Consider the following 25,403-nt stretch of genomic DNA (forward strand, 5'->3'; position numbering starts at 1 on the left):
GGTCCCTGTCTGCAGCCGCACGCTGGCTGGAAAGGACATCTCCCTGTGAAATCCCCCCCTCTCTTTCGCACAAGTGTTTGCCAGTGCATGTGCTCTTGTCCCAGGCTACGTGAGAGCGGTCAGCACACTTGAGAGCTGGGGGTCGGTCAGGCCGGGTACTTTCAGGCTCGCAGCCTCGGAGGGGGAGCGGGAGCGACGAAGTCAGCCGGGACCACGACCGGCCTCGCACCCCCTCCCGCTCTTAAGGCACGGAGCCCTCGCTAACCTGCTGTGCTCAGCTATTTTGTGGCATAAGGAAATGCAAATGGCAGCAAGTGATGTGTGAAGATTCCTTCATCCTGCGTTTGGTTCCTCGCAGAAAATGAGTGTGATCCTGGGAAATTTTATACACCCGAGTGCAGGAATAGCTCTGTGCAAAATGAAAGTCCCGTCTCAAAGCTCCATGGGTTTCATCTCTCTCCGCATCACATAGTACTTTCCCTCCAAGATGGGTCACCTCCAGACATAACCCAAAGTTGTCGCTAGCCTTCCGCCTGCCTCTGCCCGCTTTTCCCTGCCTGCCTTTCAGAAGCGTCCAGAAGATCCTCCGACACTCCCACTGCGTTGCCCCCTCGCCCCTGCTACAGCTCCAAGGTGCTCTTTGCCCACCAAACTGTCTCCATCGCTTTCACGGATGGGGGAATTCGTGGCTCTGTGCCGCACGGCAGGAGCTGGGGAGCGGGGAGGACAGGGCAGCTGCGATAGTCCCTCCGGCCGCCGCACATTGTCCGCCCCCCAGACCCACACCTTCCCTACGCCACCTCGAGAAACTCAGCCACCTGACTACATACATGGTGCGGGAGGCTTTTTCCTTTGGGACGAATCAGGGGGCGCTTCTACTTACAAAATACACTGCCATATTAGTAGCCCACCCCATCGAGGAAGGAGAGGGGTTTATCTTCCTTCAAAAAAAAAAAAAAAAAAATCAGTGAAAATCTGCAGCTTCAAAGAGGGGCTGGGGTGTGTGCCGCGTTGGATTTGCCTGGTTTCTTCCTACAATGGAAGAGCGGAGGCATCTGGGGAGCAATGAGCAACAGAAAGGCCTCATGAATGCGGCTCCGAGAGGCAGGAGATGGACACGCCGAGGTGAGCACGGCGGCGCACCGAAGCCCGGCCGGAGGGGTGGGATACCGCAGCGTCGGGACCCTGCTCCCAGCTCCGGGAGGTTGGGCACTCTCTGGCGGTCTCCTCGATCCTGGAAAAGGCCGGAGAAGGCCTTCATGGGAGCGGGGAGACAGGGACCAGCAGCCGCCGCGTCGCCGGTACCGGCCGCGCACTGGGGCTGCTGCCGCCGTACAGGCCATTTGCTGCGGGCAACTCACGCGAGTCGGTTTCGTGGAGAAGAGAGGGCGAGAGAGCCGGGTTTGAGGGAAGGGAAAGGAGGGGGAGCACCTCTGCCTCCCCTCTGCGACGCCGCGGTGTCGGGGGATGCGGGCAGAGACAGTGACCTCCGAAAGACACCGGCTGGCGGCACCCGGGGCTCCGGCCGCGTCGTGCGTGACGGCGCCGCTCAGTCCCTCTCGGCACGAAGGGGAAGGCAAGGAGTGGAAGCCCAGCTTCTGTCTGACCACGGCTCGAATCTCTTGCAGGTTCTCCTGCCCCCAACTCCCACTTTGCTTTTCCCAGCCGGGGGACCCCGTGGTGAGGGCGTGGGTGTGTGCCGGGGCAGCCGCCGGCGGAGCGACCCGCTTCTCAGAGCGAGCCCCCCTGCCTGGGGACGCGTGCCCTTTCCCGGGTGGAGAAGCCCCGACCACCCGCGCCCCTGGCCCTCCTCTCCCTGCCGCCTTTCCCTTCCGATTCTTCAATGATTTCCTACCTGAAAAAATTAATCTTTTTGCCAGACAGGTCAGAAGCGATCAACAGGCTGTTGTATGTTATAATGTTTTCATATTCCTTTCGGCTCCCCCTGCCCTCTACCGACTCACTGTAGATGTGACCTTTGGTATTTCAGTCCACACTCAGCAGTTGAATGGAAACAAGTTGAGCACGTTCACTTCTGATAAACATTATCCTTAAACCACTGGAGACCCGAGCAGAGTAAACGAGCTTTTCCGACAGGACCACATCAGGAACACACATTGAAAAAGGGAAAGAAACCAAATATCCAGGAGATCAGAGGCGGGCTCGAGGGTGGAGGGGTGGGAGAGGAAAGGAGGGGGAACAAACAGGTTGGAGGACACAGCGGAGGGGGGAGAAAAAGACACAACTGTGAACACAATAGGCATAGATGGGAAGAGAAGCTGCCCGGGCAGCGTGGGAGAGCAGCGCAGGGTCACGCCCGAGCATCCCAGCAACCCCGAGAGAGCTTTAGGAGTGTCAAGCGGGTCCAGGAGCGACGGATTCGGGCTTACACTATCCGCGCGTCCGGAGACGGCCCCCGGACACACGCCGCTCGACTGCGCAGGAGCGACGGGAGTCCCGCGTGTGCAGGGTGGCCGGGGCGGCGGGCAAAGTATGCAGGGCAGAGCGGGCGGCGGGCAACCCAGGCCCCACCGGGCTTGGAAGGCACGCCTGCAGGGCAGGCAGCCTTGTCTGTGATCCCGACAAGAGGCTGTGCTTCGACAATAAATACGCTGTTAAAGAGGATCGGAAGTTTTACGGACGCGCACTCCCTTTCATTGTTTAAGTACATAATAACTTAATTAAAGGCTGGATCCGAGTCCCACTAGTTCAATGCCTCCTACCTTAAAAAAAGCCAAAGGAGGTCATCTCACAACTCTGAAAGGAGTTATGGCTTCAGCAAATGCCTGCTAGTACCTCCTGCACAGAATGCCAGAGCTTTCGGACAGTGGCATCTGCGCGGGTATGAGGGGTGTCCGCTTTACCAGAGGTAATTTTATCTAGGTTGAGAAAGCACCACAATTTACTGGTGTGATACTCTGAAAGGGCAACTCACTTTTCTGAAGTAAATACAAAACTGTAAAAGAAAAGTTGCCGTTCTTGTGTAGATTTTTGTTTTGCTTTGTTTTTAAATCCGCGTGGAGAAAACAGAAGTCTCCGCCGATATTCCGATCAAACTAAGAGATACCTGCAAAAGAACCACGATTGTCTTCTTTTCACCACAAAACGCGTGCAACATGCCATCAAATTCTGGGAAATCTCCTGCAACGTCCTATTTGTTCATAGTTAGGAATGCAATATATCATTGCGATATGTGCAGGTTCTGAAATCAAGCTCAGTTATTTCTTTTCATAAAAATATCTTACAACATTTCAATTAAAATATTGTATCAATATACAACGCCTATACACACCAGCGACATAAATTTGGTGGTTTACTTGCTGATATTTCCCATCACCATCTTATTTCTTTTCAAGTTTTATTTAAAGTAGAGAGCCTGTACTTTGAGACTCTACTAAAAAAAAAAAAATAACAAAACCAAAAAATAAAAACAAAGCAGCAAAGACGAATCTCAGCAAAAAAAGTACAGAAAAACGACAAATTCTTAGCTAGAGCTGGGAAGCCCAAGATCTCTTTGTGCAACATAATGTAAGTGGGGCGTATGTAAGAGGCACACACACAAGCTGGGATCTCGATCCGTACACCTAATGCCAAAGCAAACACTTCTTCCATATACACGCCGTGACCCACATATTCTTTATTTCCTGCCATCTTTGTCTCTTTTTCTTTTAATTGCTAATATATATAAGTCCCTTTGATAAAGTCGCAGTCAGCTGCGAGGCGTTGACATTTTACGGTTAAGCGCAGTGCAATATTTACTGTGGGGATGAAAACAATACCGGGGCCGGTCTCCATTGGGCAAGGAGCACCAGACCCGTGTCGGTCTGCAGTGACTGGAGAGCACCAGCATCCTGGTATCGGGCACTACAACACCCGTCCCGTCTCCTCCCACGGCAAAATAAAATACAGCTCGTCTCCCGACCGGTTTGTGATTTCCACAAAAAATGACTCAATTCTCATCCCTCACAGCCTTCTCCCATGAAACATTCGTTAGCGAAAAGGTTGTTTATTATAACGAGACTACCACAAACGAGAAAGAACTCTCCCGCGTCTGCAAACTCAACGCGGGGAAACCGCGTGTGTGTCAAGACATCGCTCTGCTTCAGCCGGGGAAAAGAGGAACCTTTCTGTTAGCCACGAAGCCCCCTCTCCAGCCGCCTCCTCCGGGAGAAGGGCCAGAACAGCGGCGCAGCGGTCCGACGGCTGCCTGGCGCTGCGCTGCTCGCCGACCGTGCCCCGGCCCCGCGGAGCTGCCTGCCAACCCCCTTGGTCCCCGCTGCCCGAGCAGTGCCCTGCCCTGGCGCCAGCCCCCATCAGCTCTGCCCGACGCTGGCGGCACTTCCCGCGCAACTCACCGCCGCAGGTGCGGAACCGCCGTCCCGGCGCGGCGGGCCCAGGTGCCGAGCGCCCTGCGCGGGAGCGGAAGGGCCGCCGCCGCGGCGCTGTCCGTCATCTCCCCTGGCCACTGGGAGGGCGGCTGAGCGGTGGGGCCGCCCCCGGGGGCGGGCTCGGAGGGGGCGGTGGGCCACGGGCCCGGCCCAGGCCGGTCCTGCCCACGCTGCCCTGAGGTTGAAATGCAGAAGTCAAGGCTCTCTCGTCGGGATGCAGATTTTCTTGTAGCCATTCCCCCCCCACACCTTCACGCCCCTGCTTTCTCCTCGGCGGAGATCAGAGAGGCTCGGGGCCAGTGCAGCCGGGAGCGCAGGAGGCTGCGAGCCGGTGGCCGGGCATAGGGATTCGTTGGGATTTAGGGCCGCCCTCGAGGTGCCCCGCTCAGAGGAATGGGTAAGTGTCCGGGAGCCGCAGGAGGGTTCAAGTGCTGTCAAGAGAGGGGGAGCGCCCATGCGTCGTCATCTGCCACCGCCGCGGCTCCCTTATTGACTTTGCTCGTGTTCCTACAAGTTGTAAGAGCACGTTGAGGGTCAGGGGCAGGGGAGAGAGAGCGCTAATGACTACTTGGTTTGTTATTAGTGTTATTAGGCGAGTGTGAGGCAGGATCGGAGCCGAGGGGATGGCTAGAGCCCGTGACACGTTGTATATTATTCCTGACACTGATCATAGTAGTTAACATTTTAGCACGTTTGTTTTACAGCCCAGTGTAATCGTGCTGTTAAGCGAGAGGCGCTAACAGCACCAGGAACAATCTTTAAAAAGTTAGTCGCGATTCAGAAGCACAGCGCTGCCCTCGTCTCTCCCAAGATGTGAAAGAATTTCCTCAACTACTTTTCCGTCCTCCCCCTCCCCCACGTCTTCGAAAATGTTTTTCTTTTCTTTTCGTTCTCTTCGCGTTCCTTTTTCCTGTGGTAATAAAACAGTCTTTTCTGTTGGGGCGATCTCGTTTTTCATCTCTGGAATGTGCCTTTTTTTTTTTTTTTCTTAATTTTCCTGATGATGCACAGTCCAGAGAGCTGCGAAATTTGTTGCCACGGATTTTCTTTCTTTCCTTCTTTTATTCTTTTTTCCTCACTTTTTTTTTTCTTTTTTGTGTTTTTTTTTTCCCTCCCCTTGTATCTATTCCCTTCTTCCCCCCCTTCAATTTCGGGGACATCTCACTGTTATAGGGAAGCGTGCATGGAGTGACCGGGGGGTCCCTGCCTGTGACATCTGTCTATGATGAGGAACGGCTCAGACGCCCCCTTCTGAGCCATTCGCCATGTCCGACAGCTGTGTTTGTGCATTTGCTTGCAGAACCTGCTTTCGGGGAAGTGAACCAGCTCGGAGGGGTGTTTGTCAACGGGAGACCCCTGCCCAATGCCATCAGGTTGCGGATTGTGGAACTGGCACAACTGGGTATCAGACCGTGCGACATTAGCCGGCAGCTCCGCGTTTCTCACGGCTGTGTCAGCAAAATCCTGGCTCGCTACAACGAGACCGGCTCCATCCTACCGGGGGCTATCGGAGGCAGCAAGCCTCGGGTCACCACTCCCACGGTGGTAAAACATATCCGGACCTACAAACAAAGGGATCCGGGCATCTTCGCCTGGGAGATCCGGGATCGCCTGCTGGCCGATGGCGTATGTGACAAGTACAACGTGCCGTCGGTCAGCTCCATCAGCCGCATCCTCCGGAACAAAATCGGGAACCTCTCTCAGCAGAGTCACTACGAGTCCTACAAGCAGCACCAGCCGCCCCCACAGCCTGCTCTGCCCTACAACCACATCTACCCCTATCCCAGCCCCATCGCTGCTGCAGGAGCCAAGGTGTCCACCCCTCCCGGGGTTCCGGCGATCCCCAGCACCATGGCCATGCCCAGGACGTGGCCGTCCTCTCACTCAGTGACGGACATCCTGGGGATCCGGTCCATCACAGACCAAGGTGAGGAGGTGGGGGGGGACCTGGGGCCGCAGAGACAGCCAGATAGGGCCGAAGCGTTTCCGTACCCTGCTCCTGGGCTCCTTCCTCTCCGAGGGTCGGACGGTTGTTATAGTTGTTTCATTCGGGAAACCTCTGGCGTTTTCCCCAGCACAGGCCGGCACTGAGCTTACTGGAGGATGTGTCTCGGAAGGTAGGCAGACCGAAGGTACTGTGATGGGCTGCAGGCGCACCAGCAACCGTCACCGCCGCCGCTCTGGCCCGAGAAGTGGTGACCCTGGCCGGAGAGAACGGCCCGGGTTGCGGCGGCACCGGGGAGCACTCGGTCCGGTCGCGTCCTGGTCCTGACCAAGGCTCGCTGCCGCACTCCAGTCACGGGCGCCGCCTTGGCGTTACCGAGAAGTCCGTTTTCTGTAGTTTTCGCAATCAGGCCAAATTTGCTCCGGCAGGAAGTTCAAATGTCACCTAATTGCTTTCATTCTATGCTGTATTTTCCTCCGAAGCGGTGGTCCAGGAAAACCGAAGCCCCAAGATTTGTCTCTTTTACCCCTTTCACCTTCTTTCTGTTCCTCTGCCTGGAAACTGCGTCGCGTCTCCCGGCCGCTCGCTGTGCCTTGCTGCAAAGAAAGGGACGTTTTTTTCCATTTCGGTCTCTGCCAGTGAACTAACAGTGAAATTGGTTAAAACAACAGTCCAAAATAACCTTCGCCTATAGTCATCTCTGTGTCTCACTCCTTCACAGTTAGTGGAGAGGGTAGGGCTGGGGGCTGTGATTTCTGTTTTCACTGCGTTTTGAACAGCAGCAGTCTCATTCCAGCAACATTTCAAATGCAAAACAATCTTAGGCATTGCAGAATAATTTTCTTTTTATTTCTTTAGAAAAGTGGTATTTTTCAAGCAATATACACACATAAGTATGTTTTATTTATATTCATACATACAAAAAAATATAAGTTTTGTCCTTCTTTGCCCTTCGCAATATAAACTTTATCCTCAGACCACACTGGCACAAAAAATATGCGTGTTTCTGAATTGTCTTTAACAAATACACGCCTGGAAATCCCTGCTCTGTGCTGCGGAGAGGTAGTATTGGCAACGAACATTAAAAAGAATGAGAACATTCTTCTCTCATATGAGAAATGGAGTCTTTTTGGTTTTGTTTTTGTTTTTTTTTTTTTTTTTTTTTTTTTTTTTTTTTAGTTAGTTCCTCTTTTATTAACACCACATTGGTAAGCAGGCTTCTGACTTTGCTGCTGGGTGCCTCGGTATCTGCCCCGTCTCCCTCGGCCCTCGCAGCGGCACACATCTTTCTGCAGTGTGAAATCTCCCCCCTCTCCTTCCCATCAGAGAGCCGGAGCTGCGGAATGGCCAGTGCCGCAGATGGGGGCTGTTCGCCCTTGATTTATAGGATAAACTGACCTTGCTGACACGGAAAGGAAGCCCCTATTCATGGGAAAGTGTGAGATCAGCAGAAAAGGGCGCTCACTGAGAGAGCTCAATTTCTTAAGACAACTTCAGATTTGTGCCTTTCCTCAGCCCGGCGAGGGGCCGATCGAGGTGGTGTCGCGGGAAAGCCCCCTCCCACGGCGGTTCCAATGCGGCCGAGCGCTGGGCTCGGGGGAGGGCTTCCCCCTCCCCCACCCCCGCGCCGGGCTTTACGGTGGGGCTCGGGGAATTTGTCCGCCTGCAAAACATCCCGGTATTCCCTTGCCGCGGCTAATGCGCATGTAAAGAATAGGACTGTTATCTCTTTTCCTCCCTTCTTTCTTATCTTCCTCCTTTCATTTTCCCTTTTATTTAAAAAAAATATTTATTTAAGCTATTTATTTTTGTGTTTTGTTTTCTTGGGGTTTTTTTTTAGTTTTTTTTTTTTCTTTTTTTTTCCCCTCCCCAAATTTGTTTTGAGCCCAGCTTATCTGGACCCGTCTCAGGACTTTTTCTAATAGGAGTATCGTTTATCCTCTGACTTGCATACAAATACCCACTAGGCGAATGCCGTAAATCCTTCTTAGGAGATCCCGGGGGACAAGTGTCTGGCGGCAGCTCCGTCCTGCCAGTGCAGGAACGCGAGAATGAGGGACCCAGCCGGCTCTGGGCTCGCCTGGTGATCGCTGCCACAGAGGGACCCGACTTCTTTCTGCCCATGGATCACCCTCTCCAGAGGCTCCCAGGAGACTCAGAGAGGTGTGGCGGACAAGGGACCGGCTTCTCATTAGCTCTGCCCCGCAGACTGCATCCCGTGGGGAGAGGGAACTGTCTCCATCCCGAGGCAAAACCATCTCCATCTCCCCATCCTGGCCTCTGCATCTAACTCCCTCTTCTCCCCCGCCTTGTTTTCCAGCAGTGAGCGACACTTCGCCTTACCCCAGCCCCAAGGTGGAGGAATGGAGCAGCCTGGGCCGAAACAGCTTCCACCCGCCGGCCCAGCACTCCGTGAACGGGTTGGAGAAGAGCTCCCTTGAGCAGGAGGCCAAGTACAGCCAGGTAAAGAGAGAGGGAGGGATGGGCGGTGATGCACAGGGCCCCTGAGCTCGGCCTCGGGCTACCGCCCTCGGTTTGGAGCCGGTGCCGGAATTCCCTCGGTTTTGATTTGCAAAGACAGGCGACGTCGGGAAAGAGCCTGGCTCTCTCCTCCACTCCTCTCTCCGCTCCCTTCCTCGGCCCGGCGGCCGCGGCGCCCGGCAGCACCCAGCCGGCCTTTATCCCGGCCAGAGGCTCCCGGCGGGCGGAGGGCTGGCGGGGTGTCAGCTCTCCCGTCCCGGCCGCCCCGGGCTGCCCCCGCACAGCAGGCGCTCGAGAACCGCCGCCACCGACCCCCGCGCCGCCTGCCGGGACTCTGCCCCCGCCTCGGCCGGGCCAGCGGGCACGTCCCGCGGTAGCCGCCGCCCTTAAAGCCGCGTGTTGCTCTGTCCTCAGCGTACTCTGTAGGCAGGGGAATAATTTGAAAATGAGGCGTAATTGCTTCCTACATTAAGCATTTTTAAACGCTTAAGTAGACGGCGAATTTCCTACGTTTTAATTACAACACAATATAACTGTTACTTAATAAATCTCTGTCTAAACCTTTGTATTTGCTAATCAAATCCCATGCCAGGAGAAAAGCTGTAAAAGACTCAACTGTTACTCGTTGGGAAAGCACAGGTTTTGAAAACGTTATTTCCGTGCGATGGAAACATCTCAAAACGTATCAGAGGTCTTTCAGACACATTGCCTTCCGGCCACTCAGTTGTTGTGCTTATAATCAAGTTGAGGAAAACCCACGATCCCTGCTTAGCTTTTTACCCATTCAAAGACTGAGGTTTTGGATATATTTTCCGAGTTCTGTGTCTGGTTTTAGATTCCATGTCAAGGAGACTTTTGTAGCTCGTATTTGGTGCTGAGAGTAGCTGAATCATACTCTTTCACGTTCAAGATGTGGATCACAAACTGCGGGAATGCCTGCAAAGAGGTAAATTAGGCAGAGTGAGAAATATTGTAGACCCCAAAAGCGAACAGCCGTTTTATGACACGTAAACAATACACCACCCTTAATACTGTCCTGTTTGTTTTGTATTACATTTTTTTATTATCCCATTATTATTCTGTTAATTTCATATCATATCACAAATAATGCACACTGTAGTATAGTGGTGACTGTATGGTTAAAGATAGGATTAGAGTTAGATTTAGAGTTAATACTCCTTGTTGTACAATTTTCTTTAAAGATGAAAAGAAGTGTTAGTAGTCTTACTAAAAATAATGGAAATAGCTTGTCACTGTTCTGTAAGAACAGCTGTACTGAGACTTCATTGTCTGGGCCTTCTGCACACGATTCTGCTGAAATATTCACAGGATCTTGCTCATAGGCTCTAAACCGTTGCCTCTGTCAGATCTCATTTACCTCAACAGATGCGTTGAGGAACAATGTTATGTAAATCGGGTTATTTTTAATGCTGGTGTTGGAAACTATTTTTTATCTTTTTTTTTTTTTTTTTAATCTTTCAATATATACGATTTAACCTTCATAATATATCAGTGTTCTATTGTCAATACCAGTCTTACATTAATGTTTTGTTCAACCTGAAAGATCATCTGATAAATGTAATTTAAACATACTTGCTATTTTAAAATGGAGCAAATTGCTATTAATAAAATGGAATTCGTTTATCAAAATACATTGTCCAGAGAGTTTAAAAGGGCAGACAAGCCATATTCAGAACCCTGCTCACTAAAAGAAGACACAGAGGAGATTCTCCCCAGCTCCTTCTCTGTAATAATATGTGTAAACATAATTTGGCTTTGGAAAGTTCTAATGTATAGATCAGTCTATTCATGTGGTATTCAGACTTCCTTTCCAGAGAATTCATTCAAACGTGCATTAATTGCTTTTTTTTGTCACAAATTCCTTACTAATTTAGAATGTATCCAGAAAAAAATAATTTCAAATAAGGATAGGACAATGTGACTTTTCTGCATTTTTACCACATTCTTTTAGCCAAAATATTTGTTCCAGCCAATGCAAAATGAAGTTTATGAACCAAATTCTTGCTGCATATAGCACTGACTTACTAGCTGTCCATCAGCTGAAGTGCACTGAGTCTGGGGTGACAGCAAAGACACTGATGTCCCTGAATCTCTGCATGGTCTCCTGCAATGTGTACTGTTTTGGGTGTAAATAACTTAGCTGTGGACAGGAAAGAACATCGGTTCATTTGTGTGAACCTAGCAAAGGGGTATCTGGAATGGTTGTACAAAAATGGGGAAACCTTAGTCATAATTTATATGCCAGAAAGACCACGGTGAAATAGGTTCTGCCTTTGTACTTCAGGGTAAATGCTATTTTCTTCATCTCCTTTGGGCAAAGCTCATTACAAAAGCTGGATCTTCAGGAGGTAGACATCAAATTTCCCCCAGAGAAGAGAAGTGACTGTTCTGTAATATTCCAGTTTTATGTCTATATTACCAACATCAGAGGTGCCTGCAGCAGTAGAGCAGCAGGGAATCAAGTGCGCATGTTTATCTTAGGCTTTCCAATTTCACAACGGGAGCAGATAGAATTTGCTCTGAAGCACATTAACAACATGATTTTGTGTGAGTGATAGGTAATTCTGCTGTTTCCAACAAGTATCATCTACACATTTAAGCATCAGCAACATTCAAAGATTACCTGTCCATAGTTTGCAAATAGCTCCATAACTATTAGGTGAGTGAAAGACTTGTTCCTTAGTCATGGAGGATAGTATTTTGCTTCTCAAGAAATCCTCTGGAAAGTCGCTCTGCACGAGAAAGACTAGAAAAATTGGGACCAAAGAACAAGGTCTTCTGTACTTAAAAAATGTATTTATTTTATCCCTTCTTTCAAATGATGTACATCTGCTTTAAGACATGGGATTCTGTAGGCTTTTTTTATGTAAAAGTCTTATTGACCTCCCAGACTTGTCAAGCGGCAGCCAAGGCTGACCTCTCCAATGTGTTCCTATGACTACATTTCAGTCCTTGCCCCAGAGATCAGTGCGAATGCACCCACAAAAAAGGCAGGAAGACTTCACATTTTTGCCTCAGCAATATGCAGTCGCGCTAGTTTGACATGGAACTGAATCTCTGGATGTAGAACATTTTTCACTTCAAGTATTATGAATTTCCTGGTGTCTCCAGGGCTTTTGTTTGCAATGTTGTTCAGTATTTGGGTTTCAGGAGTTAAAAGCAGACTATGATTCTGTACAAAAGATTTCCCAGGAAATCACAGAGGTGTCTTGTCAACTTTCTGTTCAGTTTTAGTTACCTGATGTCCCAAGTTGTCATTTATACGTAAGCAATTGCATAATTTTCCTTGTGCATCATAGTCACAAATTTGTCATACAGCTTTGCAAACAGGGTGACTGTGAATCAGAGAAACTGAAAAGGAAAATAGATTTTTCTGAGAGCTTGGCAGTTTTGGATCATACACATTTCATACGGAGCTCAGTTATATTGCCGTATTTATATAGAGAGGCACATTCAGTGTGGTGTTGAGCAGCTTCTACACTATTGATACGATGGGTGAATATTCTGAGTATTTTTTGCATTACACAGCTTATACTGAAAGCTGCATTACAAAAAAACCCGCTGAAATGACTGCAACACAAACCCATTTGTAACCTGCATCTGAAATGAAAACACTTAATAAACATATCTCATATTTAAAATGCAGTTTTCAGACATCTGATGTTTGTGACTTTCTGGACTAACATTATGGGTGTGCAAACAGAAAAAATTGTGGTCTGAATTTACACATGTATGAAAATGCAGAAGATCTGACGTATGTCTGTATGACTCGCTGAGAGGTAAATAGCTTGGAAATAATTTATTTTTCAGAGTTACTTTCTGTATGCATTGTGGGAAGCAGATGTGCACATTGCAAAGGGAGCTGATACTCATTAGTGGGAAAAACTTGTAACTGGGGGGTCTAAGAGCAAGTGCTTATTGCAAGCTCACTCCTGGAAATGGTACATTGTTCGTAGGCCTGACTCCAAACCTATTGGAGCTACAGAAAACAATCCTCCTAATTCGGAGTGACTTGTGAACACAGTTTGAGTGAAGTCTTCCTCTGGCATATTGGGCAAAACCCTAAGCAGCAACTACCTCATGTCTGTCTCAGCTGAACTTCATCAGCTGTTAGGGGCTTGACTTTTCAGCTTTGCTGGGATATCATTCCCTGCCCTTTGGCTGTGTTCCGACTGGGGGTCATGAGCTCCACACGCTGTAAGCACGTAAAGGGAAGGCTCCATTCTAGGGCGAGTGATTGCAAATAATTATGGGTGCAATTCTGGACAATTATTTGCACAGAAAATGTAGGCAATGAAGATGTTTAGTTGCTGATTTTGTTCATTTCTAGATGAACAATGAATTGTATATTTGGTGGCCACGCATCTCTAATTGTATCTGCAGTGCTTAGTACTCACAATATATGGTAACTTCTTTGGGAATAAGATGAAAACGTAACCTTAAACGTTATGGCCAATTACATGATCCTCCTACACAGTTTATTTATTGAGAATATTAATTAACAGATTACTTATTTGGCATCCTATATTCTAACTCAGTATCCAGGCAGTTGGATTCTTGCTGTGAGTCTGTGCAAAATCCATCCATGATAGAAGTCTGGACCTACTGCTCCTCAGTCATACCCAAGCGGGAGGAGGGGGGTGAAGCTGTTAAGGACAAATGCTTATTTGCTTTCTTGCTGTAGTAGCTAGCAGCATTGTTAGCAGAATCTGGTGCAGGGGTTCAGACGTTGGCTTGGAGATTGGTTCTGTGTCACTCTCACTAGGATCTCCAGACCAGACCTGTTATTAAAATATTGTCACTAAGGTGGCTTGCTCAAGGTCTAGGCATCCATATCATTGCATGTTGTGGGTGAGGAGGATGAGATGATCCCACTACATGCACCCGATTCCTTCCCAGGTGATCTGGATGGCACCCCATTCGAACCCCATTTGTGAGACCTGCCTCTTACTGGCCACCTGCTTCCACAGCCAAAACACAGTGCCCTGCCCACCAACCCACATGGCTTCAGGGCACTCCACCTGGATGAAACTAATAAAGAAAGTCAGAGAGGTGAGTGAATGGTACAATGACACTCAAACTGAACTCTGAGCACCCTCTGCTCAAAGGGCCCCAACCTGCCAGGAGCTCTGCCACGACAAACAGGAGCAGGGTCTGTAAAGCGAGAGTGATGGCAGATACCTATCACAGCCAAGGAGCAGAGTGCCTGGAGCAGGGGGATTAGATCTTTGTCTGTTCAGTCTGGCAAGTGTATTGGCAAGTATATAGACTGTATGATGCATTTGAATTTGTCTGTTTTGGTAATTTTTCAGCTTTTAGGAATTGCCTACGTATCTACTCATAATGACCATAGGCATTCAATAATCGATGGGCTGTAATTTCACCCACCTTAGTTTACTAGCTTCCCAGTAACTGCCTCTGCAGTATCAGAGATTTGTTAGACATAGGAGACTGGTGTTTTGCCTATCTCTGAACAGGCCAAAGTGGAGATTTTGCTAGGTTGACCCCATATTTTTCTAACTTCTAGTCATCAAGGACCCCTTTGAAGCATCTGCAAGTCTCCTCTTCCAGCCTCAATTTCATTTAAGCAACGTCATATTGAAATTACAATACATTGTTAAATATGTAATATTAAGAAGACATTTTTCATAGAACCTTTCAATAATTCATTATAGTGTTAACTAACAGAATAGAAAGAACAAATGTTTATTCCTTCCAGTGTGTTTGCTTGTTTAATGTCCACGTGTGCCTTGCCCAACTCCAGATTTGGCAAAAATACCAAAGCAGAATTATTGTGCAAATCTCTTCTAAAACTATGGGAATCTGTTGTTAATTCCAATTCAAAGGAGTTTTCTTATATGATAGGATTTTTTTTGTGCTTTCCTACTGTTCTCGTAAGAACAGTGTATATGTATAAGGGAGATTGAAGTTGTATCTTTGTCATCAGAATCAAACTTTGCGCTCCATAATCTGTTTTCACTCCACTTTGAGATAGTCTGGTTGTGAGGTTTGTTAAACAGAACATACGCCAAGAACCAGCACCTTCACTGAAAAGGCAGTGACTTCCATTTATATCACCCTTCTTAACCTCGAGTATGAAAGGAAAGCAACCATTCAGTGAATGTAAAGACCTGGCACAATAATCTACGTTTGGAGACATTTCAGATGGACATATTAGTGTGTGCTTGGTGTACTGTATGTGGTAGATCTTACTTCACTGTGAAAGCTATCTAAACCCATCCTACTCCTGAAAAAGGACTGGAAACCTTTACTCATCTCTTTTCCCTTGGAATGTGCTTAGGCTTTACAGCAACCTCTGTCTGCCTTGTATCCACCATGCCTTTTTGTCCTATCTCTCTTTTCCTCTGTTGTTTTTGTAGTAGATTCCTCAGTCTCAGAGAAGGAGTGGGGGTTCTTTGGGGTTTTGTTTGTTTGTTTCTCTGGTTTTTTTTCTTTCTTTGTTTTGGGTTTTTTGTTTCTTTTTATTTTCTTTTGTTTCTGCTGTAGTTTGTTTTGGAAAAGGCATAAAATGCCCCTGGCTCCTTTAGGAAAGGATTCGTGACGGTGTATAAATTCAAGTTACCATTACTATTTCCAAACCTGGGATTTTATTTCCCTGAAGAGGCTGAGATTTAAAACTTGATAAGAAAATATAATTAAGAGTGGTCTTGATGCATGTCCCAACTACAGTTAAAACACTGAATTGATATTATCTGGTTTCTATGTTATTCAGTGCAGCTGGGGATGCCTATAAGTAAAGGAAACAACTTTAAATTAATAAAAAAGCATGTTAAACATGGGGAATGGGATCTGCTCATTATTAAAGGAATGAACTTTATTTTAGAAGGAAGTAGTGTGATTTTCTTATGCAGTACGTTGTTATACATTGAATTTAATAACAGGAGAAATAGCTGTAAAGAAAATGTCATCTTTTGAAGAGATACTGTATAAGATTGGGTAGCTAATAATGTGTGGAATCTTGGAGGACCTGGGCATGCAAATAGCTCTGTTTTAATTGTGACTTCAGCTAGAATACCAGCATTGCTTCCCACAACTTACAGTGAAAGAGAAATACTGTAATTATGCATTCTTGAAAGGTATCTCTTTATTTTTCAAAGCTTAGTCTTCTGGAAATCAATGCAGCTCAGCTGAGCAATAGACCAACTCCAAAAAGCTTCTTTTAAAAGCTTCTCAATTCCAATGTATTATCACTGTTCATTCTTGAAAATAATGGCATATGTTTCTAAGTAATATCCTACCTACAAAATATTACCCCTTCTGTTTAAAATTTTTTGGCTGTCAAAATTATTTAATGGCAATGTCTTAAATTTTCGGAGTCTGTTTTATTCTCTGCTGCTTGCAGTGAAATTATTAGAAAATCAAGGGGGACTATGTTCAATAAAATAAGTTCGTTTATCTAAAAATATGGGTATATAGTCTAAGATAAAAATATTTCTGGAAGAAACTTTTCCAGCACTATAAAAAGCAAACCTTGATTTGCAGGGTAAACTCTGACTGCGTTATTCACATACAACTAAGCAATTTAAAAAGTATTTTAATAAATATTTTAATAAAATCTGTTATCATAAGCTGGGGAAATTTACTCAGTTCTCGCTTTTGTAATCCTTTTTCTTTAGGTAACTCTGACTTACCTGTGTAAGCACATTAATTTTAGTGGAACATTGGGCTGAACAAGTGTTTGTAGAATCATGTAATTTTTCTCATTGATGCTGCAGCACTGAATTGCAGCTTCAGAATTTAGCTCTAATTTAGTTTACTACAATTTCTACAAAAATATTATTTAAAGTTATTAATTTAAAAACCTTTAAAAAAGCATAGGTGTATTGCTTAGATTGTTTGGTCATTCCATTTTCCTAAATGGCACTTCCATTACAGGCGTGCTGCTGCTGTTTTACTTGGAAAATTTGTTTACTCTTCCCTTGGGATCCCATATGTTGGTTTGATTTATAAATCATATTTAACCTCCAATTAAAGAGGGAGATTTAGCACGTTTGCTGCCTTGATGTTTGCAGTTTGTGTTTGACTGCTCCTAGTCTTGTTGCCATAACCTTTTTGACTGGCTATGTGCATGTCACTAAGAACATGAGATATCCTCTGGGTTTTTATGGTAATTTGCTCCTTTGATTGAAGGACTAGATATTCAGCTCTGTTCCCTGCTATGCTTTTTTGTTGCTGTGGGAAAAATGACTTCTGTGGCATCTACTTTGTGACTGTGTTTTCAGGACATTTGAAAAAGATTCATCATTTGCAGAAATTGTTTTAAGGTTTTCATTTTGAAAAACCAGCAGTGAGAGGGTGTCTGTCTCTCTGTGGAGCTGCAATAGCATCCCCGCAGAGAAAGCTACTGCCAGCACTCCACTTTGCTGGGGAGCTGCAGCTCCCAATAAGGCAGCTGTGGTACCTCTGCAGATTTGTTTCACTTGCTCTCAGGGAAAAGCTCTGCGCTGGAGGATCAAGGCAATGTGCTGAGCTTGCTGATCCAAGGACAGGAAGGATTCATTCCGCCCAAGTCAGTGTAAGAATTGAGAAATACATACAAAAGAGCAACCTTATTCACCAGAGGTGTGTTTCTTAAGCCATGACACAGACTGAACTTCTGCTGACTGCAGCAGGGGACTTTGGGCTGAGTCACTGTCCAGGCTCATTAGGGCTGGTGAATTAGGTAAATCGAGCTTTGAAGCCTATGCTACTTCTACAGAAACACTTTTCTTTTTTTTACATAGTTATTTAGAATACTTCTACCAAGCATGCACTCCTGGTCTATGCAATAAATAATCTATTTAATAAAATATTGTAACAATTATATTACAATGGACAAGTAATTGAAATAATTGTTAATAATAACTTTAAAATAAGAAGAAACATTTACATTCTTTTGGACACTCATTGAATTAGACTATAAAACCAAGGTGGCATCCTCTCATGGCATCAAATCTGCTGTCTTTTGTATTCATGTAGATCTGAAATGAGATAATTTGCATTACTGCTATTAATGATAGCTAAAATAAAAACAAGTCTGTGATTTTGAATACTACAACTCTGCATCATTTTCTGAAACATTTAGAAGCCACATGGGAAGGGAACACAGGAGATGGTCTAATTTTGATACTGAGAGAACACATATCTAGCAAGCGAAAGTCAGAGAAGGACAAGTAACAAAGGGGATGAAAAAACCAAAAATAATGTTAATTCATTACAATATAGAATCTGAATTTATACCATGATGACAGAAAGTGGAATCTAGCTTGTGTGTTTCTGTGGTTCTTCTGTGACCAAGACAGAAAAAACCAAAGTATTTTGTCTCATGTGGATTCATTGGGAAGTTTGTCCAGAAGGTTTTTACCCTGCGTCTCCTTACCATGCAGGAGAAAGGACACTGAAGCTGTACAACTCATTATATAAGCATAACCTTCATAACAGAAATCGAGGTGTGTGCTGCTTACTTTGGGTTTGGGGAGGAACTGTTTGACTTTTAGGAGTCCAAACAGCTAATGGAAATCATTTGTTCGAAAGACATTCCCACATGAGCTTGGTTCTAGACTTGTTTTTCATCCACCCACTCCCTCCGTGTCGCAAATCCCAAACAGACTGAAAACAATTACCAAAAAAATGGTCTCTAGTTAGTATTGTATCTAAACTGACTAAAACTAAGGATTTCATCCATTAAAGCTACTGAACCAACTCCTTTACTGATGGAAATACGTGCTGTTTGCTTGTTTCAGCAGCATCATTTTATGTGACCTAAAGCAAGGTGCTATGTCCATCGTGGCTTTCATTTCTGGCCTGCATATTCCTGTCACTGGCATCTATCAGCAGCAACTCCTCAGAAAGGCACCAGACCCAACTCATGATCCTGACCCAACCACTGGTGTTTTACTGGTATTTTTGCGAGAACGTTTAACCAAATTTGCGAATTGGTGGGAGGTCATGTGTTCTAGGTTTCGAACACAGCCCTAAAATTTGGAAATACTTATTCCATCAGTTGCCTCAAAACATTGATAGAAGCAGAAATTCAGAGCAAATGTTTCTCTCTGATCTTTGTGGAAGCCCTAGAGTAAGCACTTTCAGACAGGAACCCTTATCTCTTGCACAGCAGAGATTCTTGTTCAGTTAGAGCTACACGTTTGTTTGTTTGCTTTGAAAAATTAGATTTCCCCTGAAAAGTGAAGGTTTAAATGAAGAAAAAAAATATTTATAAAACTTAAAAACCAGGTTCAAGAACCTCTGTACTTAAAGCAAGTTTTAACGGTTTTAAAAATCCATAAATACCATGGGGTTCTTGCACTCCTAATTATGAATGTTTAGATTTTGGTGTTCATTTCCTCTGATTGAAATACTACAGGATGAGTTATTCATCCAGTATATACAGGGTCATGGAACTTAATCCCCTCCATTTATTTTAAGTGAATGTCATGTTTGTAAAAAGTGCCAGATTGACAGACCAGATTCAACCCTTCTGATAACCTACACTTTGTATCTAAAGCTGTTTAGAAGTAAAAACTCTTGCAGTTAAAACTATTGGGTCAAGTTCTTCACAGATGAAAGGGATGAAAATCAGAGGTTTTGTTTTGTTTTGGGTTTGGTTTTTTTTTTGTTGTTGGTTTTTTTTTTGAGTAGCATAGTTTTAAATCACACAATATGAGGTTTTCTCTATCCCCTCTTCTTTTAATTTGGGTCAGAGGAGGCCTTTGACTGCTTTGTGGGTATGGCTCAAACCTCCTCTGAAGCAGAACCATGCTCTGTGCTGGACCAGTTCCTACCCATCTCAGTGCCGCCTCCTTGGCTGAGAGTACCTATTGGCATCCATAGAATCATGGGTTTGAGTGGTAAAGCTTTGTAGCAGTGGAACAAAAATAAGAATGATTCACCAATTCAGTGAGGCAGCGACAACAGCTTTCCAGTGTTGTTGGCCTCTGACATGTTGCAACTGGTGATCCCTAAACAACTGCCTCCACATCCTACCCTCAGTAGCTTTCTCACATTCTAAATAGATGCTATAAAACCAACTGTTATCACAGCTGTATTTTGAATAAGTGTGTGTGTGTAAAAGAATTGTTCTGGCTGTTATAAATTAGGATAGGTATTGTTTTAAATTAAGCTTTTACAAAAACTCACTAATCTTTAGTCAAGTCCCATATGTTTTATCAACAAATATCCAAGCAGCACCTCCAGTATAATTCAATAAAAAACTTGGGCTTCTCCAATAATTATAGTTCAGAGACTTTTATTTTACTTTGTGCCATAAGGCCATGGAACATGTGCGATTGGATTAAATATTTATCAACAATGCCTGTTGATAAAATATTTATCAATAATGTCTGCATTACTGTGAGCTGTTCAGGAGCTCAGATTTGCCTCAAATCATGCAAAGTGATCCATTTCTGATTGCTGAGGAAGTCCTGGCAACCTTGTCTGTAGGAGCTACAGGAGACTGGGACAGGGGCTCGAACACTGGTGGACCAGCAAAGAGATGCCTTGTCGGCACATTGCCTGGTACAGACTTAGTCTGTGTCCACTGGCACATAGCCAGACAGCGCCCCATTGTGAGGCTGGTCAGGGAACAGTCCAGGGACTCTGCCTGACAGGCTGTGTGGATAAGGCCACCCCAATTCTGGCAGAAGAGAGGTTAGCTATGGGGCTGAGTGTTGCATGGTGCTGCTCATCTTCAGGGCCGAAGATTTTGTCCTAGTCTGTTTTATTTACCTGTACAGACAGAGTCATCACCTCCATGGATATTTTTTTTTTTTCCTGGACACACATTGTATACAGAAGGAAGTAATTTCCTGAGTACCAAAATTTGCATTTCTCTACCCATATACTCTTAGCCTGTGGTGGTGGGATGGGGAGAGGTGCTTGACAAAGTGATTACATCAAGTGGTATTTTGACTTAGCATAATGCAACACTATGCACAGATTTGAAGGATGCACTTACAGTTGTGTTCTTCCTCAAATGAGAGTCTGTTAGAGCATTTGCCTTTTCTAAAGAGCAGCTCCAAGAGGAAGTGCCTAGAGCTTGGAGAGCATCCTACAAATACATTGGAATGGGCTGCCCAGAGAGGTGGTGGATTCACCATCCCTGGAGATTTTTAAACGCAGATTGGACGTGGCACTGAGTGCCATGATCTAGTAAATGGACTGGATTTGGACCAAGGGTTGGACTTGATGATCTCGGAGGTCTTTTCCAACCCAATCGATTCTATGATTCTATGATTCTACAGCATGGCAGTCTGTACAGCATATGGGAAACATTTTCTGTTCTCTGTAGCAGAGTTCTGGCTTTTCCCATCCTTTTCTGTGGTGGAGGGCAGCAGTAACAACACAGGAAACTGGAGGTACATGTGCACCCTTTGCAGCCTAGGAGGAATCTTTTCAAAAGCACAATCAAGGGTTCATGGGACATGACCACTCATAGCGAGGAATCCTACTTAAAATGGGGCTTCCAGACACAACCTTGAGCCCACTGCTTGGTAACAGGCTCCTTGTCAGTGGGAAAGCCTGAGGAACAGGACAGTTTCTCAGAGTCCAAAAAAAACCTTCTGAGTTTCCAAGGCTGGAGGTTTGTGCTGTCTGAATGGCTATGAGGCTTCAGGGACTTGCCCCATGTCTTTTCTCCTTCCAGTACCCACCCCTTCAGGGTTTCTGTACTTCTCTGTGCAGAATATGTTTGGTTGTGGCTCTTGATAACCCAGTGTTACAACCGGCTTTAGTGGCTCTATTGCCTCTGTGCAAAGCTTTTTGTTGGTGCTTGTTAAAAAAAAACAGAGAGGTGCTCATTCTTGTTTCATGTTTACACATTGGAAGAGGCAGTGAGCTTGGAGATTGGCAGCTTTTTAGGGCTTGTCACATTTTTTACTTTCCAGTGAATTCAATGAAGTAATTTTCCATGTGATTCAAGAATTGTACTGATTTACAGTGCAATTATTTTCAGGTTTATATTAATTAGTATTGTTGCAAACTCTGATATTTAGAGCTGAGGCTAAAGCATAATTCTGAGACACAGTAGGGTACATGTAATTAGAGTTGAAGGTCAGATGACATATTTGGATTTTCAAAAGGATAAGGCAAGTTCAGCTTCAGCAAAGTGTTTATGGATTTCGAATGACAATTATGTTGCTGCTGCAGCTCTATGCTTTGTACTGATTAATATTCCTATTGGAGGCTTGTGGCTGGGATTCCATTACTGTTTCCTGCTGTTTTAGATTGCTGTACAGCAGAATTAGTGCTTAGTTTTCCATGTGACGATGAGAGGATAGTCCAGCCAGCGGAACTGGCAAAGTTTATTGGTTACATTGAGTTACCTTACTAGGAAACTCATGACCCTGAAAACAGGCCAATGCCCTTTATGAAGGTAAATACTGGAATTTTCAGGCAGGTGCAATCCAGATAGGAATTGAACAAGTGAAATGTTAATACCATGTGAAGTTTTAGCAGACACAAAGATCTGTTTCATTTCTTAACTTTGCACTATTCAGGTTAGGTCCACTTGTACCGGGTGATTAAAAATGGCAGATAACTACAGGATTTGCTAACTCAATACCTCTTCTTTCATATTCAGACAGGAAACGTTTCCGAGAAAAAATGCCACCCCAAATCCTAAAACAAACACTAAACAAATTGAAACTTAAGCAAGATAAATGATCTTTGTTTGTACCTGTTGTGCTGAAGAAACATTTACAGGGTGTGAAATAAACCACCATACACTTTTTAGTTAAATAAAGAGTCATTAATTGTGAAATCCTACTGTGGCTGACTGAAGGACTCTCCCTTCTCTATTTAAATAGAAACCCTTCTCCCCAGCCTAAGGAAGGACCTAGGAAAATAGCTTACAGGAAAGGACCCAGTCCCGCAATTGTTTTTTACACAGAAGCCCTATTGAAACCAGGAGGAGCTATGAGCAAAGAACATGTCAAAGTTTTTATTCCAAGTACCTATAAAATATATTTTTAAGACATCATCAATAATAATACTACTATTATAGTTCTACCTCATGCTCTGAACAAACAGCTAGCTACCCAAGAGTTTAAGATGTACACACTTCCCCCAGCTGCTGATTACCTCTTCACTCCAGGGAGTGCTGCTTTGGGATCTGTGCCTGCACCTGCCTGGGGCAGCTCAGGGCTGAACCCACCCTCTTTCAGTTCCAGGATGGATGAGGCACTAGGATGGATTAGTTTCTTCTTCTGCTGGTATGTCGGTGGTCACTGCACACTCAGCTTAAACTGCCACTGCACTATCCAACAGGGCCTGCAACAGTGGCCAAAATTACCTGTGCAAAATTTGGGAAAAGTGGGTAAATATTGCAGTCCACCTACTCTAACCCATGGGACTCATTGCCAAATGGATTAAGGTGCTTAGTGAGATAGAGGGGAGAAACTCATCACAAATCCCTCCAGCAGTAACTCTCAAATATAATGATTAGATGCAACCATGGACTTTTAGGAGTCTGTGAACAACAGCTTGCGGGAAGATAGGCAGGCATACAAGGGTCTCTCTCAGCAGTTCCTACCCTGCTCTCGGTGTATGTTCCTTAAACATCTGCTGCTGGTCGTTGTCTGAGACAGGTTACTGGGAGCAGTGTGAAGTGCTGATTGCAGTGCGGTATCTGGTCTTAAAAGCAGAAGGGGCCACTGAGCCCCTGAAATTCAGGGGAATGGTTACGGGTTGCTCTCTGAGTGACCCTACTCGCCCTAGTTTTTGTACAAAGCCCCAGCAGCATCTGAGGGCAAATCTGATGTGTCTTACTCTCTCAGAAATGTTTTTCTCTTCTGTCTCCTTTCAGGCACCCAATGGCCTCCCAGCTGTCAGCAGTTTTGTGTCGGCACCAGCCATGCCTCCCTATGCCACACCAGCCCAAGTGTCACCTTACATGACGTACAGCGCCACTCCATCTAGCTATATGGCAACCCATGGCTGGCAGCACGCTGGAGGCACCCCGTTGTCCCCTCACAGTTGCGATATCCCTGCCTCGCTGGCGTTCAAGGGCATGCAGACAGCCAGGGAGGGGAGCCACTCTGTCACAGCCTCTGCTCTCTGATGCAGGAGTCCAGGACCACAACGAGCTTGCTGGCTTGTCATCCCCTGAGCCTAGCTCACAGACTGTTCTCTTTGTGCTGGTGATACCTGGCATTTCTCCTCATGACTTGTCTCCTGTAAGACTTTTGGGATAGCAAAAGCTGAAGACAACATCAGAAAGTGAGAGAAGTGTGGTGTTGCGCTCTTAAAGACCTTGTGTCCCTCAAAGGGCTCATGGAGCCTTGTCCCACTCTCTCCTGGTCAAACCACAGATATTTATTCTTAATCACCACAAACTTTCTAAATGTGCAATTGTTATTTAGATTTGTGTAAAAATCAATAAAGAAAAATCACCACAGAAAATTCTGCTATGCCTTGAATCAGCAAAGGTGCCTAAATGGGAGGTGTTTGCTGATTGCCTAGAGAACAACCCTTTTGTTGATGAGATTATACAATGCACTGTTATTAAGAGGTCATTTTTGGTTGTTTTGTCGGGTTTTGGTAATCAAATATAGAACTAAGGCAGTAGGTGGCTCTCAGATTCTTCTGTCATGTCGCCATCATCAGGCAGTAGTAATAACTTTGTGATTTGTAAATATAGGCTTTTGACAGCATTTGTTTTCACCTTCCAGTACATTTCTCTTTCTCTCTGCCTCTCTCTTTTTCTCTTTCTCTCTTTCTTTCAGTTAAAAAGGTGATTTCTAGCTATTTTCTGTGTCTTTGCAGGGTGAGGTGATAGCCTCAGGTGATGAGGCTTAGGTAGGATTTTTTCATCATGGTTTTGTGCCTACAGTGGAGGCTTCAACATCTCATGAAATAGTTATCTCTTTGTCAGAAGATGCAAAGGCAGAAATCCAGCTAAGTAACTCTCCACAGCTATACCCAGTCTCCCAACTTCACAAAACACCATATTCAGGTGAAGAGTACAAAACAGAAATGGGTGGAAAATACCTGAGCGAAACTGAAGACTGTAGAGAAAAATGCTGTTAGCATGCAACCTGTGCAGAGATGCGTACAAAGCCATGTTAGTCAACAAACCCACTGAAAAACCGAATTGTACCGTAATTCTCAGCTCACTTGTGTTCAGCTTTTTCGGCCCCAAGAATACGTTGTAATTTTTTAAAGAGGAAGTTGTCTTTAATTTCTGCTTTAATGAATGTAAAATATGGCTCTTGGTAAAGTTTACATAGTTGTTCTGAAGCATTTTTTTCCCTTATAGATATACTGGTGGTGGTGCTACAAACACAGATATTATTTAATATTAGCAAATTCCCTTTCTACATTTCTGTATCCAGTGGCAAGTACTCTGTGCCAGTTATTATGCTTTAAACTTTAATCTCAAGAGAGCAAACGTTCTGATCTTTGAAAATTTACTTGTTTTCCTTGGGCAATAATAAAGTTCTGACTATTATTATGCTTTCCCCATGCTGTAGGTATGTTCAGAATATGAATGTGGAAAAAAAAAAGCCTGGTGTGACATTTCATTCTTCACAGAATATTAATATATTGTGTATTTTTATAAATATTTTTCAATA

The 25,403-nt window shown here is 45.2% G+C and overlaps 1 protein-coding gene across 1 annotated transcript; it reads left to right on the forward strand.

Moving 5' to 3' along the window:
- Window positions 1-4,753: 4,753 nt before the first annotated feature.
- Window positions 4,754-23,890, forward strand: PAX9 (paired box 9). Its single transcript, XM_027726837.2, has 4 exons — window positions 4,754-4,785; window positions 5,689-6,315; window positions 8,657-8,796; window positions 23,636-23,890. The coding sequence occupies exons 1-4, from the start codon at window positions 4,782-4,784 to the stop codon at window positions 23,888-23,890; spliced, it is 1,026 nt and encodes a 341-aa protein (XP_027582638.1). The 5' UTR covers window positions 4,754-4,781.
- The last annotated feature ends 1,513 nt before the right edge of the window (window positions 23,891-25,403 follow it).

This window comes from Pipra filicauda, unplaced genomic scaffold (genome assembly GCF_003945595.2).
Source record: "Pipra filicauda isolate LSUMZ 115617 unplaced genomic scaffold, ASM394559v2 scaffold11_size5308982_pilon, whole genome shotgun sequence".
In the NCBI taxonomy this organism is placed as follows: Eukaryota; Metazoa; Chordata; class Aves; order Passeriformes; family Pipridae; genus Pipra; species Pipra filicauda.